The 17,081-nt window shown below is 37.9% G+C and overlaps 2 protein-coding genes across 7 annotated transcripts in view; both read right to left on the reverse strand.

Moving 5' to 3' along the window:
* LOC121892294 overlaps nt 1-17,081 on the reverse strand; it is a 343,857-nt gene that overhangs the window by 254,099 nt on the left and 72,677 nt on the right. The window lies entirely within an intron of this gene.
* Nucleotides 1-17,081, reverse strand: part of LOC121892295 (trichohyalin-like) — a 60,065-nt gene that overhangs the window by 6,656 nt on the left and 36,328 nt on the right. For both annotated transcript variants that reach the window (XM_042405272.1, XM_042405273.1), the window contains 10 exons: nt 16,153-16,176; nt 15,636-15,659; nt 13,690-13,713; nt 12,602-12,628; nt 12,131-12,154; nt 6,957-6,980; nt 5,908-5,934; nt 5,418-5,441; nt 3,005-3,031; nt 2,492-2,515 (listed from right to left, as the gene is read on the reverse strand). In XM_042405272.1, the coding sequence (XP_042261206.1) occupies nt 2,492-2,515; nt 3,005-3,031; nt 5,418-5,441; nt 5,908-5,934; nt 6,957-6,980; nt 12,131-12,154; nt 12,602-12,628; nt 13,690-13,713; nt 15,636-15,659; nt 16,153-16,176 (249 nt within the window). The remainder of the gene's footprint in view (nt 1-2,491; nt 2,516-3,004; nt 3,032-5,417; nt 5,442-5,907; nt 5,935-6,956; nt 6,981-12,130; nt 12,155-12,601; nt 12,629-13,689; nt 13,714-15,635; nt 15,660-16,152; nt 16,177-17,081) is intronic.

Below are 17,081 nucleotides of genomic sequence, written 5' to 3' on the forward strand. Positions count from 1 at the left end.
ATATGTGCGCTCTCTGTGGACAAAGGAACTGCTTTCTCCCTCTCACGATCGCTTTCTCTCCTCCTTCCCTCTCTTTTGACTAACACACACGCACCGACATCTTTTTGCACATCTGCATCTGATGGTCAGATAACGTCGGACAAAGCTTTGCTTCGTCTTCCCTTATCTGTCATCAGACACGTGTGCTTTTCATGGACTTTGGTGAGTGCAAGATGCCAACCACCGGGCAGCGCCATCTTGCTATTGTCTAACCAAGACACCACTGCACTTCCACCATTCGGTTCTCGCGTGATGTGACTTCCTCCCATAGTCACGTCCGCGTCGCAGACCGACGACGTGATCACGTTAGGCCCCGTCACCATCTTGTCTCACACACCATGGATGTATAATAAGAGCTGGATAGGGCGCCGCCGCTCAGCCTTGCAGCCAATTTTTCCCAGTGGTCACTCGCGGTATTGCAGCGAAAAATCCCCCTGCGGCCCAAAAAGGATTTTCCCCATAGACCACCACTGTAAAAGAGACACCTGCAAAACTGTTGACAGGAGCCCTCGAACTGTAAACAACTTCAGTTATGACTCTTTCTATTATGAACTTTTGATCCATGGAGGTTTATGTTTGTAAAACTTTCCTCAAGCCGAGAAGAGCGATTTTAAAATCTGTGATGTCATCACAATGTAAAGTCTTTGGACCAAGTGAGAGCTCGTGGGCGGGGCAAGCAGGGGAAACACTACTGCGCATATTCAGTGGGCTGCACAACACGGAAGCAAACCTGGAAGCTAGAAACTTTTTTTGGCGTATGCGCCAGGCGAGCAATTCCCATAGGACTGAATGGGCGCCATTTTTAGTCCGGTCTCCAGCTCTTATAATACATCCATGACACACACACACACCATGGATGTATAAAGAGAACTGGATACAGCGTCAGAGGCAGGGCCCCGTTCATTCCTATGAAAGTTGCTCAGTGGTGCATGAAGCAAAAAAGAAAAAAAAAAAAAAAAATTATCAACTTCCCGGTATGAAAGTACCCGGATCTTCCGCATTGTGTGGCCCATAGAGCATGCGCACTAGTGGCTTTAGCTGGCCAAGTCGGCTACTTCCAGTTTAGCTCTCTGGCTAACTTGAATGGGGATAAAACAATTCAATCATGCGGCTCTTCTAGGCTTTTGAAATGTGATCGGACCAAACGGATTTAATTCTGATAGTGAAACAAGTCATTTCGCGGGGGTTGTGACGCTCAGAAAAATTTATCCACTGATTTACAGACATCTCTTTCACAACGTAAGTCAATGGGAAAAAGTCTTTTTGGGCCAGTGTGCATCACGTGACGTTGTAATTACACGGTTTGGCCACTATGTCAAATTTGCTTCAAAGCCCTGCGCTCTTCCTGTATCCAGTACTCACACACACACCAATCACACACACACATGCATGCATTCCCCTGCATGTGCTCAATCCTGTATATAGCTGTTTGTTTTGCTTTGGTAGATTAAATTTTAGAACAGTGATTTATTGATCAGAGCATTTGCTAACTTTGTTAATCTTGCTAAGTTTAATAAATAGTTGTAGTTATAATTAGTTAATTATCTTTAATAATTGATTATTATTGCAAATAATCAACTGCGCTCCACACAGATCCAACAGTTGGTGCCCGAATTTTTGATTAATATTAATATTTTGATTTCATAATTTATAATTATCTATGATAATTATTAATTATTGCTAATAACCAAACACACTCCTGCCCATCCCAACGCTGCTCTTTTATCTGGTGGTGTTGTTTAGTTGAGAAAGTTGTAGAGATTAAATACCTGGATTAATTACATTCATTTATCATGTTTTGTTTCATAAGTTTCATCGTAAGTTACATTTTCTTTTGTGAATGTCAAACTTGTGTAACATGGGTATTAATAATACATTTGTAACATTCATAACTGCTCTTTTATCTGGTGGTTTTGTTTAGTTGAGAAAGTTGTAGAGATGCCTCTACTTTACATTTTCAGCTCTGATTAGGAAGTTGTCATCTGATGTTGCCACTAAGCAGAAGAGATAAAGAAGTCCTGTAATTTCATTTACATTAAGAGAGAGATGGAGAACAACAATCAATAAAGGTCCCTAATCGAACGTGAACCAGGGACGTTGTGGTTAATGGTCGACATTTCACCTCTTAAATCCAATTTTTGCCACACCTATAACTGAATAGTATCATGTATGTTTAATATAATGTATGTTGTTATTATTTTCTCTTTCTGTAATAGTCGTCTTTCTTTTTTTGTGATTTGACACTAAAAAATAAACTAATTATTGTCATATTTCCATTAAATAGATTGAGAGTTTCCAGGTCCTGGGTTGATGTTTTATGGACCTCAGAAATTGTTGAGATCAGTATTAAATGATAAAAGAATTGTCACAACCACAATACATCTGTCAGACAGTGAAACTTCTACTTTACTGCAGTTATAACGGTTCAAGAAAAAAAATTAGTTGTTCTTACCCTTTCTCCTCCATTGAAGATGCTCTGTGAAATAAATAAAGAATTGTCACAACCATGATGCATCTATCACACAGTGAATCCATATTAGAAGTTTTTTAACTGCTGCTATTCAAACAAATGTTGGTCAGATATGTCTTTGTCAGTATTTAGTTGCAAATAAATCTATTTGTTAGAATACATGTTTTAACTTTATCTGTTAAAACTAACAGCAGTATGATTGATGACTGTAAAACTTCGTTTGTTTGTTAGGAAAACATCACATTACTAAATCAACAACAACTAACAATGTGTCCAATTTGAGACTTTTTTTCAAGTGATTTTTAAAATTCAGCAATTAAAAAAAAATATTTAATGCATTAAAAACACTGGTTTTTGCTTGTAAAAGTTTAGGTATTAATTACTTTTAAGTGTTGGATGCATGAAAACAGAATATTATTTAAAATATTGTCATGTTAAATACTCTAAAATTATCAAAAACAAATAGGTGACCAATCTGAAAATGTTCTATCTTACCTTGCCAGTTCCTTTCAGGAGCTTCTCCTGTATTGAAGATGAATAAGTGTGTGTTAACTCACTGGAATTCTTTATTAATCATGTTTTGTTTCATAATTAGGTTTTAAGTTACATTTTCTTTTGTGAATGTCAAACTTGTGCAACATGGGTATTAATAATACATTTGTAACATTCATAACTGCTGTTTTATCTGGTGGTTTTGTTTAGTTGAGAAAGTTGTAGAGATTAAATACCTGAATTAATTACAGATGTTGAAGGTGGCCTTTACAAACACAGGTTCTCATTAACAAATATAACAATATTAATAGTATTAACAGAGTGGACAATATGTGTAGAGTCATGAAAGATGGGTTTTCCTAATACTCTGACAATGTTCTCAGAGGTGAGGAAGAATCAGCCAAAGAAAATGTAATGAGTCATACGTTTTAGTTTAGTGACAACACACAGTCTCTGCAGTACAGATGAAGACTCGCCTGGTCTTGACCTTTTAAATATCGAACCTTCAAGGCTTTTTTATGGCTTCAAAGACTTCAGACATACAGATACAGAAAGGCAGACTGTCTCTGGTGCCTTTCAGTGTGTTTATCAATGAACCTCTACTTTAAATTTTGAGCTCTGATTAGGAAGTTGTCATCTGATGTTGCCACTGTCAAGTAGGTGTGGAGCAGGTGGACCCAAACGCAAGAGACGGCAGGCAGGATACAATGCGGTATATTAAATGAAAAAATGCAAAAAGTCACTGGAGACACTGAGTCAGAGGAACATCGACCAGAAACACAGGAGACACTGAGACACAGGAACCAGGAACCAGGAACCAGGAACACTGACCATGACCATGACCACAGAACAAACGCAGACAACTCGACAGAGACTGAACTGAAAACTGGACTATAAATACACAGGGCGTGATTGAAAACTGAACACAGGTGAGTAAAACAAAACACAGGTGAAACATGAGGCAATCAACAAAGGCCAGAAAACACAGGAAGTAAAGGTGACAAGACACAAGAAGAAAACATTTCAAAATAAAACAGGAACTTAAGTAATCGGACAACAGGTGACACAACACACTGGCAGACTGGGGGCTGATAAACTGGGGAATATACTAGGAGTAGGGTTGGGCTAACAACAGTGATGCAAGGCAGGTGAGAGGAGGTGCACATGAACACAGGAGGAGTCAGGGAACACACAAGGGAACCAAATCCAGGAAACATAAATGCAACACAGAAAACTCAAGAGAACAAAACACAATGAGTCCAAAAACAGAAAGTCCATTCAGGATGTGACAGACACTAAACAGAAGAGATAAAGAAGTCCTGTAATTTCATTTATCTTAGATTCGAGGGACACATCAGCAACATCACTAAAGTAGATTTCTTCCACCTCTGACACATCGTCCAAGTTCACCCATTTCTAACACAGTCAGATGCAGAAATTCTCATTCATGGTCATTCAGGTCTTGTATTCTGTACTATTAAAAAGATCCAACAAGTCCAAAATGCAGCTGCTACAATTCTTCTGATTCACTGGTTTATGGTTTCATTCAAGTCAGACTACAAACTGCTACCTATTACCTCCTGACCTGTCAAAACTTCTCAGACCTCACATTCCCCCACGTACACTCACATCACAGGATGCAGGTTATCTCATTATTCCAAAGATTACACCATTCAAATTTTAAGAAATAACTTATTGGGCATTCTATGCTTTTATTGATTATTGATTAGTATCAGTGAAGAGATGACAGAAAATGAGGGATGGGGGGAGAAAGAGATGGAGAACAACAGTCAATAAATGTCCCTGATTGAGCATGAACCAGGGACGCTGTGGTTCAAAGACTTCAGACATACAGATACAGAAAGGCAGACTGTCTCTGGTGCCTTTTAGTGTGTTTATCAATGAACCTCTACTTTACATTTTGAGCTATGATAAGGAAGTTGTCTTCTGATGCTGCCAATAAGCAGAAGAGATAAAGAAGTCCTGTAATTTAATTTACATTTAGAGAGAGATGGAGAACAACAATCAATAAAGGTCCCTAATCAAACATGAACCAGGGACGTTGTGGTTCATGGTCGACGCTTCACCTCTTAAATCCAAGTTTTGCCACTCCTATAACTGAATAGTATCATGTATGTTTAATATAATGTATGTTGTTATTATTTTCTCTTTCTGGAATCGTCTTCTTTCTTTTTTTGTGATGTAGCACTAGAAATTAAACTAATTAGTGTCATATTTCCATTAAATAGATTGAGAGTTTCCAGGTCCTGGGTGGATGTTTTATGGACCTCAGAAATTGTTGAGATCAGTATTAAATGATAAAAGAATTGTCACAACCACAATACATCTGTCAGACAGTGAAACGTCTAGTTTACTGCAGTTATAACGGTTCAAGAAAAAAAATAGTTGTTCTTACCCTTATCCCTCCTTTCTTGGAACTCTGTGAAATGAACAAAGAATTGTCACAACCATGATGCATCTATCACACAGTGAATCCATATTAGAAGTTTTTTAACTGCTGCTATTCAAAAAATGTTGGTCAGATATGTCTTTGTCAGTATTTAGTTGCAAATAAATCTATTTGTCAGAATACATGTTTTAATTTTATCTGTTAAAACTAACAGCAGTATGATTGATGACTGTAAAACTTCATTTGTTTGTTAGGAAAACATCACATTACTAAATCAACAACAACTAACAATGTGTTCAATTTGAGACTTTTTTATTTAATTGACTTAAAATTCAGCGATTAAAAAAAAAAAGTACATTGAATGCATTTGAAACACTGGTTTTTGCTTGTAAAAGTTTATTAATTTTTAATTTATGAATTTAAAACATTGTCATGTTAAATACTCTAAAATGATTAAAGACAAATAGGTGACCAATGTGAAAATGTTCTATCTTACTTTGCCATCTCGTTTCAGCAGCTTCTCCTGTATTGAAGATGAATAAGTGTGTGTTAACTCACTGGAATTCTTCATTAATCATGTTTTGTTTCATAATTAGGTTTTATAAGTTTTTCTTTTGTGAATATCAAACTTGTGCAACATGGGTATTAATAATACATTTGTAACATTCATAACTGCTCTTTTATCTGGTGGTTTTGTTTAGTTGAGAAAGTTGTAGAGATTAAATACATGAATTAATTACAGATGTTGAGGGTGGCCTTTACAAACACAGGTTCTCATTAACAAATATAACAATATTAATAGTATTAACAGAGTGGACAATATGTGTAGAGTCATGAAAGATGGGTTTTCCTAATACTCTGACAATGTTCTCAGAGGTGAGGAAGAATCAGCCAAAGAAAATGTAATGAGTCATACGTTTTAGTTTAGTGACAACACACAGTCTCTGCAGTACAGCTGAAGACTCGCCTGGTCTTGACCTTTTAAATATCAAACCTTCAAGACTTTTTTATGGCTTCAAAGACTTCAGACATACAGATACAGAAAGGCAGTCTGTCTCTGGTGCCTTTCAGTGTGTTTATCAATGAACCTCTACTTTACATTTTCAGCTCTGATTAGGAGGTTGTCTTCTGATGTTGCCACTAAGCAGAAGAGATAAAGAAGTCCTGTAATTTCATTTACATTTAGAGAGAGATGGAGAACAACAATCAATAACGGTTGACGTTTCACCTCTTAAATCCAATTTTTGCCACTCCTATAACTGAATAGTATCATGTATGTTTAATATAATGTATGTTGTTATTATTTTCTCTTTCTGTAATCGTCTTCCTGATTTGACACTAAAAAATAAACTAATTATTGTCATATTTCCATTAAATAGATTAAGAGTTTTCAGGTCCTGGGTGGATGTTTTATGGACCTCAGAAATTGTTGAGATCAGTATTAAATGATAAAAGAATTGTCACAACCACAATACATCTGTCAGACAGTGAAACTTCTAGTTTACTGCAGTTATAACGGTTCAGGAAAAAAGAAGTTGTTCTTACCCTTTTTCCTCCATTCAAGATGCCCTGTGAAATAAATAAAGAATTGTCACAACCATGATGCATCTATCACACAGTGAATCCATATTAGAAGTTTCTTAACTGCTGCTATTCTTCTATGTCTTTGTCAGTATTAAGTTGCAAAAAAATCTGTTTTTCAGAATACATGTTTTAATTTTATCTGTTAAAACTAACAGCAGTATGATTGATGACTGTAAAACTTAATTTGTCTGTTAGGAAAACATCACATTACTAAATCAACAACAACTGACAATGTGTCCAATTTGACTTTTTAGGGCCTAAGCCCCAAAGGGGCGAAGACTCTATTGTATTTTGTGTGTTTCTTTCTTTCTTTCTTTCTTTATTATCTCACCACTTTGACATCCTAAACATGCTCAAGAACTCACCAAATTTGGCATGCACATCAGGTCTGGTAAGAAATTTGATAAAATGTAAAAATTATCCCCCAAAGTGCCAAAATGTGCTTCATAGCGCCACCTATGTATCTAAAATGGCCGCCACAGCCCGTAGGAATGTCGTAGAGAGATTGAACCAAATCTCAATTATTTGTCTGGTCAAGACCTACAAATCATACACTGACACCACTGCGCTAAATCCAACAGGAAGTCTGCAATATGCCCATCAAAGTAAGACTCTGCGACAATTTTGGACCCCCAAGAAACGCTATCACCTCCTAGGGTGTTAATGGTATCGGCTTCAAACTTTAATACATGACTTATCACACTGTGTTGAGCAAAAGTTATTAAAAACTTTGTAATAACTTAAATGGTTTAGCTTTTGTAAGCCCCGAAAGTTGGAGTGCCACATTCCACCTTACAATGTAAACTAATGGGGAGGCAATCTCTGGGCATGGACTTTGTGCCAAACTGAGGCGTCTGACGTCTAAACTATAAGCCAGACCACTTCCAAACCTGTATCAATGGATTCGCAATGAAAATTCCTACTAAAATGTGATTTTGAATGTAAGATTTGGCCAAAGTCATGATTTTGAAGATATTTCCACTAGAAGACTGCTCTGAAATCCTGCTCTCAATCTGACAGGGAGTAGGAGGGAAGAAAGGCGGGGGATGGGTGTGAAAGTTGAATGTAGCTCAGTTTTATAGGATATAGCAGAAAGGTCTATATACTGTTAGGAGAAAAGGGGGCGGGGTTTATAGTCCCTCTTTCTTCCTTTCCCTTTCCTAAACTGGACTGGTTTTCATTGAGAAGATAACAAGGGGGTGTGGTTAAGCTGTGGGTTGGTAAAAGGACGTCACAGTGAGGTGTGCGCGCAGCCACTGGAGTAACGTGATGAGGCTCAGCTGGGAAAGCGCGACAATTGAAAGTGATACGAGTTGAGTTAAAGCCCAGCGAGACGTCCTTTTTAGAAGCGTTCGAGACATTACAGCTTCACACCTTTCCTGCGCCCGGACCCCTTGAGTAAAACCAGCTTTGTTCTTTGGAGATCCATCCCCCAACCACCAAAAAACTGAACTGAACCGCCAGAAGGAGCTCGCGGCTCACGAGAGCAACACCCAGCGCTGGCGAGGCTGAGCCGGAGGGACTTGAAATGCTAGTCGGCGTGGAAACCCGATAAGGTAACCCACCTCCAGACTATCTGTCTCTAACATTGGAAACCAGTCCGTCTTCCTCTGTATTCTCCCACGTTTTCTCCTTTTCTACACCCTCCAGGTTAGGACTAGTATTGGTTCTTAATACTGTATCCCCTAGACTTAACTAGTCCGTAACATAATTTGGGAGACTAGTCCGGGATATGGATTCGAAGCGATTAGAGTTCAGTTAGTGAGTTACATCCAAGCATTCTGTTTGCGGGAAGAGGCACAATTGAGTTGGATTCAGCTCGAGAAAAGTTGTATGTTGCTCGGTTTAGAAGTAGGCCATGGACATACAGCTACGGACAGAACAGCTGCTCAGTGCCAGACTCTCGTTTTAAACAGATGGTTGTGTATGTATGTAAAACTCAGCTAGCTAGACGAGAAGCTAAGGAAAATCTTTATCGGGTGTGTTGAGGTTAAAAACGAGGATAGGTCTGTAAGTTGACGATAACAGTGTGGCTTAGCGGGTTGGTTGACGGCTGGTGTTTTGCTGTTGTGCGCGGCATTCGGGTGCATTGGTTTGCGGTCCGTCTGTAAGTTGTATTGTCATAAGCACTGTGTGCAACTTAAGGGTGCATTGGTTTGCGGTCCGTCTGTAAGTTGTATTGTCATAAGCGCTGTGTGCGACTTAAGGGTGCATTGGTTTGCGGTCCGTCTGTAAGTTGTATTGTCATAAGCACTGTGTGCGACTACTGGGTGCATCGGTTGGTGGTCCATCTGTAAGTAGCAGTGTCATGAGCGCTGTGTGTGACTTATGTTTGTATTGATCTCTGAGAATAGAGTGACCTATGGGCGACCTCCTGTTAGCAGGTTATACGTTTAGTTTATGGCCATCTGATAAGTTACCTTAGAGGTAATTTTTGTGAGGGCCTTGTCTCCTTTGGTTACCCCACCGGTGAGCGCTCACTAACGGTAACTATGGCTACTTTCAGAGTTGAAGAGTTTTGTGGGAGCGATTTTGGGCGAAATGAGTTGCGTAAGCTTAGACAAGAAGATTTGCTTGCAGTAGCTCAATATTGTGAGGTTGAGATAAATCCAGAGGCTAGAAAGCCAGAAATTGTGGAGACTCTCATTTCAGCGTTACACCTGCATGATCCAGTACAGGAGAGAGAGAGGGAGGAGAGAGAGAGAGAGAAAGAGCGAGAGAGGGGGAGCAGATGTTTCAACTTGAGTTGGCAAAGATGGCAGCAAAAGAGCAAGAGCAAAAACTTGAGTTGGCAAGGTTGGCATTGGAGCAAGAGAAGCTTAAAGCTAACCACAGTGTCCTACAACGTAAGCACGAGGCTCGTTTTGATGTTTCCAGCTGTTTAAGACTCATGCCAAAGTTTAACTGTGATGATGTGGCCTCTTTCTTCGAAGCTTTTGAGAAAGTTGCCAAAGAGCTAGAGTGGCCTGAGAATAGGTGGACGCTGCTTATCCAGAGTGTGCTTGAGGGTAAAGCTCAGGAAGCTTATGCAGCCTTAGATGCTTCTGACAGCCGAGACTATGATGCTGTGAGGAAGGTGGTTTTGGCAGCCTATGAGGTGGTGCCAGAAGCCTACCGACAGAAGTTCAGGTCTCTGCAGCGGAAACCAGGTGAGACTTTCCTTGATTTGGCTAGGCAACAGGAGGTTGTGTTTGACAGGTGGTTAGCAAGTACTAACACACATACCTTTCAAGAGCTGCGGCAACTTATACTGGTGGAGCAGTTTAAAACCAGTTTACCCCGGCACATGGAAATACATCTAAATGAGAGGGGCGTTACAGAGCTGAGAGGAGTTGCTATGGCAGCAGATTCTTATGAGTTAACGCACAGAGAAGCGCCTTGGAAAGGCAAGGTTGGCAGACAGGATAGGAGGCAGGCTACCACTGACAGGCCTACAGAGGCTATCGCGGTTAAGCCTACTCCTCCCTCCCTGCGTTCTCAAGGACCAGGGAAAAGGTATGAGAAGCCTTTTATTCCTAGAAGTGATGTCATCTGTCATTACTGCAAAAAGCCTGGCCATATAAAGTCCAGTTGTCCTGGTCTCAGGAAAAGAAATGGGGACGAGAAAGTTGTGGGGTTGATAAATGCCCACCCACAGATTGGTCTTTGTGAAGTGGACAGCGTGAACCTGCCATCCTGCCCAGTAGCGAAGGGGTTTGAGGGTTTTGTGTCAAGAGGGGCTGTTTCTGGGGCACCTGATAGGGAAATGGTCCCTATATCCATCCTGAGGGACACAGGGGCCACACAGTCCTTATTGGTTCAGGGTATTATAGACCTCTCGCCCGCCACCTATTTAAAAGCTTCTACCCCAGTGAAGGGTGTGGGAGGTGGTTTTATTAGTGCTCCTTTGCACCGGATATTTCTGAAGGCTAACATTGTAAATGGGCCGGTAGTGGTCGGCATTGTACCTTCCTTGCCAGTTGAAGGGGTTGCCCTTGTGTTGGGAAATGATTTGGCCGGTACTCAGGTTTGCGTGACACCAGTTGTGTGTGAGAAACCTTGTGAAGTCCCGGAGACCATGGCTTTGGAGAGAGAACACCCCGAGGTGTTTACAGTTTGTGTGGTGAGGCGTGCTCAGGCTCATGTTTGTCAGGTTGTAGGCAAGCCCAACCAGACCATTCCAGCCCAAGTCAGACCTGTCAGCCCAGGTCTGACAACATCTACATGCTTGTCACAGAAGCCCTTGGACTGTGCCACACCCCGAACAGTAAAGGATAGAAAACACATGTAAATTCAAGATTTGTAGGTCAAAGTCTCGTGACTCATTTAAAGTTCAAATGAAGTTTGTATCTAAAACTATGTGGAAGCAGTAAATGTTCAAAAAGGTGTAGGTTCGCTCACACTCTCCATTCAAATATATGAGTACTTTTCTGTGTCCAGCTGCAGTAACTTATTGTCTCTCCACACCTGACAGTACACATTTCAATCAAACTTTGACCAGGTCATGTGGGTCAAAAGCCTTTACTTTTCTAAAAATAGACTTGATGAAAATTAGGAAGTGAATTTCTTTTACACACAAACTCATCAACAGTTTTCAAATTATTAATTGAAATTACAGTGAAAGGGCCCAAAACTTGCATAATTTTTTTGACACAGGGGTGAGCAAGACAGACATGTCTCACCCTGCAGTTGAGATTCGATGTTTCGCCATGACAGAGGAAATTGCTATAACTTTATTGTACATACTCCAGTCTGCACCAAACTTCACATTTGTAAAGTCAGACCTGTCAGCCCAGGTCTGGAGACATCTACATGCCCGTGACAGAAGCCCTTGGACTGCACCGCGCCCCAATGTGCTCAAGGGTGTGAAGGCCCATTCAACGCTGCTTACAGCTTTAATTATTGTCTCTTTCTGTAATTGTCTTCTTTCTTGTTTTGTGATTTGACACTAAAAAATAAACTAATTATTGTCATATTTCAATTAAATAGATTGAGAGTTTCCAGGTCCTGGGTGGATGTTTTATGGACCTCAGAAATTGTTGAGATCAGTATTAAATGATAAAAGAATTGTCACAACCACAATACATCTGTCAGACAATGAAACTTCTAGTTTACTGCAGTTCTAATGGTCTAAGTAAAAACATACTTGTTCTTACCTTTATCCAACCTTTCTAGATACTCTGTGAAATAAATAAAGAATTGTCACAACCATGATGCATCTATCACACAGTGAATCCATGTTAGAACTTTTTTAACTGCTGCTATTCAAAAAATGTTGGTCAGATATGTCTTTGTCAGTATTTAGTTGCAAATAAATCTATTTGTCAGAATACATGTTTTAATTTCATCTGTTAAAACTAAGAGCAGTATGATTGATGACTGTAAAACTTCTTTTGTCTGTTTGGAAAACATCACGTTATAAATCAACAACTAACAATGTGTCCAATTTGAGACTTTTTTTCTCAGTTGATTTTTAAAATTCAGCATTTTAAGAAAAAAGTACACTGAATGCATTTGAATGCATCTGGATGCAGGAAAACAGAACATTATTTCAAATATTGTCATGTTTAATACTCTTAAATTATTAAAGACAAATAGGTGACCAATGTCAAAATGTTCTATCTTACCTTTCCTTGTCCTTTCAGTAGCTTCTCCTGTATTGAAGATGAATAAGTGTGTGTTAACTCACTGGAATTCTTCATTAATCATGTTTTGTTTCATAAGTTTCATCATAAGTTACATTTGCTTTTGTGAATGTCAAACTTGTGTAACATGGGTATTAATAATACATTTGTAACATTCATAACTGCTCTTTTATCTTGTGGTTTTGTTTAGTTGAGAAAGTTGTAGAGATTAAATACCTGAATTAATTACAGATGTTGAAGGTGGCCTTTACAAACACAGGTTCTCATTAACGAATATAACAATATTAATAGTATTAACAGAGTGGACAATATGTGTAGAGTCATGAGAGATGGGTTTTCCTAATACTCTGACAATGTTCTCAGAGGTGAGGAAGAATCAGCCAAAGAAAATGTAATGAGTCATACGTTTTAGTTTAGTGACAACACACAGTCTCTGCAGTATAGTTGAAGACTCGCCTGGTCTTGACCTTTTAAATATCGAACCTTCAAGGCTTTTTTATGGCTTCAAAGACGTCAGACATACAGATACAGAAAGGCAGACTGTCTCTGGTGCCTTTCAGTGTGTTTATCAATGAACCTCTACTTTACATTTTGAGCTCTGATTAGGAAGTTGTCTTCTGATGTTGCCAATAAGCAGAAGAGATAAAGAAGTCCTGTAATTTCATTTACATTTAGAGAGAGATGGAGAACAACAATCAATAAAGGTCCCTAATCGAACGTGAGCCAGGGACGTTGTGGTTCATGGTCAACGCTTCACTTCTTAAATCCAATTTTTGCCACTCCTATAACCGAATACTATCATGTATGTTTAATATAATGTATGTTGTTATTATTTTCTCTTTCTGTAATTGTTGTCTTTATTTTTTTGTGATTTGACACTAAAAAATAAACTAATTATTGTCATATTTCCATTAAATAGATTGAGAGTTTCCAGGTCCTGGGTGGATGTTTTATGGACCTCAGAAATTGTTGAGATCAGAATTGTCAAAACCACAATACATCTGTCAGACAGTGAAACTTCTAGTTTACTGGAGTTATAACGGTTCAAGAAAAAAAAAAGTTATTCTTACCCTCTCTCCTCCATTCAAGATGCTCTGTGAAATAAACAAAGAATTGTCACAATCATGATGCATCTATCACACAGTGAATCCATATTAGAAGTTTTTTAACTGCTGCTATTCAAACAAATGTCGGTCAGATATGTCTTTGTTAGTATTTAGTTGCAAATAAATCTATTTGTCAGAATACTTGTGTTAATTTTATCTGTTAAAACTAACAGTAGTATGATTGATGACTGTAAAACTTCATTTGTCTGTTAGGAAAACATCACATTACTAAATCAACAACAAATAATGTATCCAATTTGACTTTTTTTTTTCAATTGATGTGGAAAAGTTTGATGCATCCCTTGGTGATCTATGAAATTGAAAAATCACAAAAAACACACATATGCGTGTGTATTACAATAAGAAAATCTAAAAGCTTTAATCCAGTTTTTTGTTATTGTTTTGTTGTTTGTCCCTCTTGTCTTGTCATGTGTCATGTGTCGTCATGTTAATCACTCATTTTGCACAATCAATTTTTTGAAAAGCCCAAAAAACAGCTTCTCTTCTGGAAAAAAAAGGTTATGTTTTGTCAAATTTTATGTATTTATTGGTATTATTAGTTACATGATCTATCTTGTTATATTGTTACTGACTTATAATTTGACTGTGGAACTGCTATGTGTGTGTAAAAAAATATGTATTTCATTCCCCTGCTCTGCTTTATAAATAGAAAATAATAATCTGTCACAGTGCAAGAAGAGATGAAGAAGTCCTGTAATTTCACTTATCTTAGATTCAAGGGACGCATCAGCAACATCACCAAAATAGCTTTTTTCCACCTCTGACACATCACACAAGTTCACCCATTTCTAACACAGTCAGATACAGAGATTCTCATTCATGGTCATTCAGGTCTTGTATTCTGTACTATTAAAAAGATCCAACAAGTCCAAAATGCAGCTGCTACAATTCTTCTGATTCACTGGTTTACGGTTTCATTCAAGTCAGACTACAAACTGTTACCTATTACCTCCTGACCTGTCAAAACTTCTCAGACCTCACATTCCCCCACGTACACTTACATCACAGGATGCAGGTTATCTCATTATTCCAAAGATTACACCATTCAAATTTTAAGAAATAACTTATTGGGCATTCTATGCTTTCCCCCACGTACACTTACATCACAGGATGCAGGTTATCACATTATTCCAAAGATTACACCATTCAAATTTTAAGAAATAACTTATTGGGCATTCTATGCTTTTATTGATTATTGATTAGTATCAGTGAAGAGATGACAGAAAATGAGGGATGGAGGGAGAAAGAGATGGGGATCAACAGTCAATAAATGTCCCTGATTGAGCATGAACCAGGGACGCTGTGGTTCAAAGACTTCAGACATACAGATACAGAAAGGCAGACTGTCTCTGGTGCCTTTTAGTGTGTTTATTAATGAACCTCTACTTTACATTTTTAGCTCTGATTAGGAAGTTGTCTTCTGATGCTGCCACTAAGCAGAAGAGATAAAGAAGTCCTGTAATTTAATTTACATTTAGAGAGAGATGGAGAACAACAATCAATAAAGGTCCCTAATCAAACATGAACCAGGGACGTTGTGGTTCATGGTAGACGCTTCACCTCTCAACTCCAATTTTTGCCACTCCTATAACTCAATAGTATCATGTATGTTTAATATGATGTATGTTGTTATTATTTTCTCTTTCTGGAATCGTCTTCTTTCTTTTTTTGTGATGTAACACTAGAAAATAAACTAATTATTGTCATATTTCCATTAAATAGATTGAGAGTTTCCAGGTCCTGGGTGGATGTTTTATCGACCTCAGAAATTGTTGAGATCAGTATTAAATGATAAAAGAATTGTCACAACCACAATACATCTGTCAGACAGTGAAACGTCTAGTTTACTGCAGTTATAACGGTTCAAGAAAAAAAATAGTTGTTCTTACCCACATTCTTCCTTTCTAGGAACTCTGTGAAATAAAGAAAGAATTGTCACAACCATGATGCATCTATCACACAGTGAATCCATATTAGAAGTTTTTTAACTGCTGCTATTCAAAAAATGTTGGTCAGATATGTCTTTGTCAGTATTTAGTTGCAAATAAATCTATTTCTCAGGATACATGTTTTAATTTTATCTGTTAAAACTAACAGCAGTATGATTGATGACTGTAAAACTTCATTTGTTTGTTAGGAAAACATCACATTACTAAATCAACAACAACTAATAATGTGTCCAATTTAAGACTTTTTATTTCATTGATTTTTAAAATTCAGCAATTAAACAAAAAAAAGTACATTGAATGCATTTGAAACACTGGTTTTTGCTTGTAAAAGTTTAGATATGAATTACTTTTAAGTGCTGGATGTATGAAAACAGAACATTATTTAAAATATTGTCATATGAAATATTAAAATTATTAAAGACAAATAGGTGACCAATGTGAAAATGTTCTATCTTACCTTGCCAGTTCCTTTCAGCAGCTCCTGTATTGAAGATGAATAAGTGTGTGTTAACTCACTGAAATTCTTCATTAATCATGTTTTGTTTCCTAATTAGGTTTTATAAGTTACATTTTCTTTTGTGAATGTCAAACTTGGGCAATATGGGTATTAATAATATATTTGTAACATTCATAACTGCTCTTTTATCTGGTGGTTTTGTTTAGTTGAGAAAGTTGTAGAGATTAAATACCTGAATTAATTACAGATGTTTAAGGTGGCCTTTACAAACACAGGTTATCATTAACGAATATAACAATATTAATAGTATTAACAGAGTGGACAATATGTGTAGAGTCATGAGAGATGGGTTTTCCTAATACTCTGACAATGTTGTCAGAGGTGAGGAAGAATCAGCCAAAGAAAATGTAATGAGTCATACGTTTTAGTTTAGTGACAACACACAGTCACTGCAGTACAGTTGAAGACTCGCCTGGTCTTGACCTTTTAAATATCGAACCTTCAAGACTTTTTTATGGCTTCAAAGACTTCAGACATACAGATACAGAAAGGCAGACTGTCTCTGGTGCCTTTCAGCGTGTTTATCAATGAACCTCTACTTTACATTTTGAGCTCTGATTAGGAAGTTGTCTTCTGATGTTGCCACTAAGCAGAAGAGATGAAGAAGTCTGTAATTTCATTTACATTTAGAGAGAGATGGAGAACAACAATCAATAAAGGCCCCTAATCAAACATGAATCAGGGACGTTGTGGTTCATGGTCGATGCTTCACCTCTTAACTCCAATTTTTGCCACTCCTATAACTCAATAGTATCATGTATGTTTAATATAATGTATGTTGTTATTATTTTCTCTTTCTGTACTTGTCTTCTTTCTTTTTCTGTGATTTGACACTAAAAAATAAACTAATTATTGTCATATTTCCATTA

This window comes from Thunnus maccoyii, chromosome 24 (assembly GCF_910596095.1).
Source record: "Thunnus maccoyii chromosome 24, fThuMac1.1, whole genome shotgun sequence".
Classification (NCBI taxonomy): domain Eukaryota; kingdom Metazoa; phylum Chordata; class Actinopteri; order Scombriformes; family Scombridae; genus Thunnus; species Thunnus maccoyii.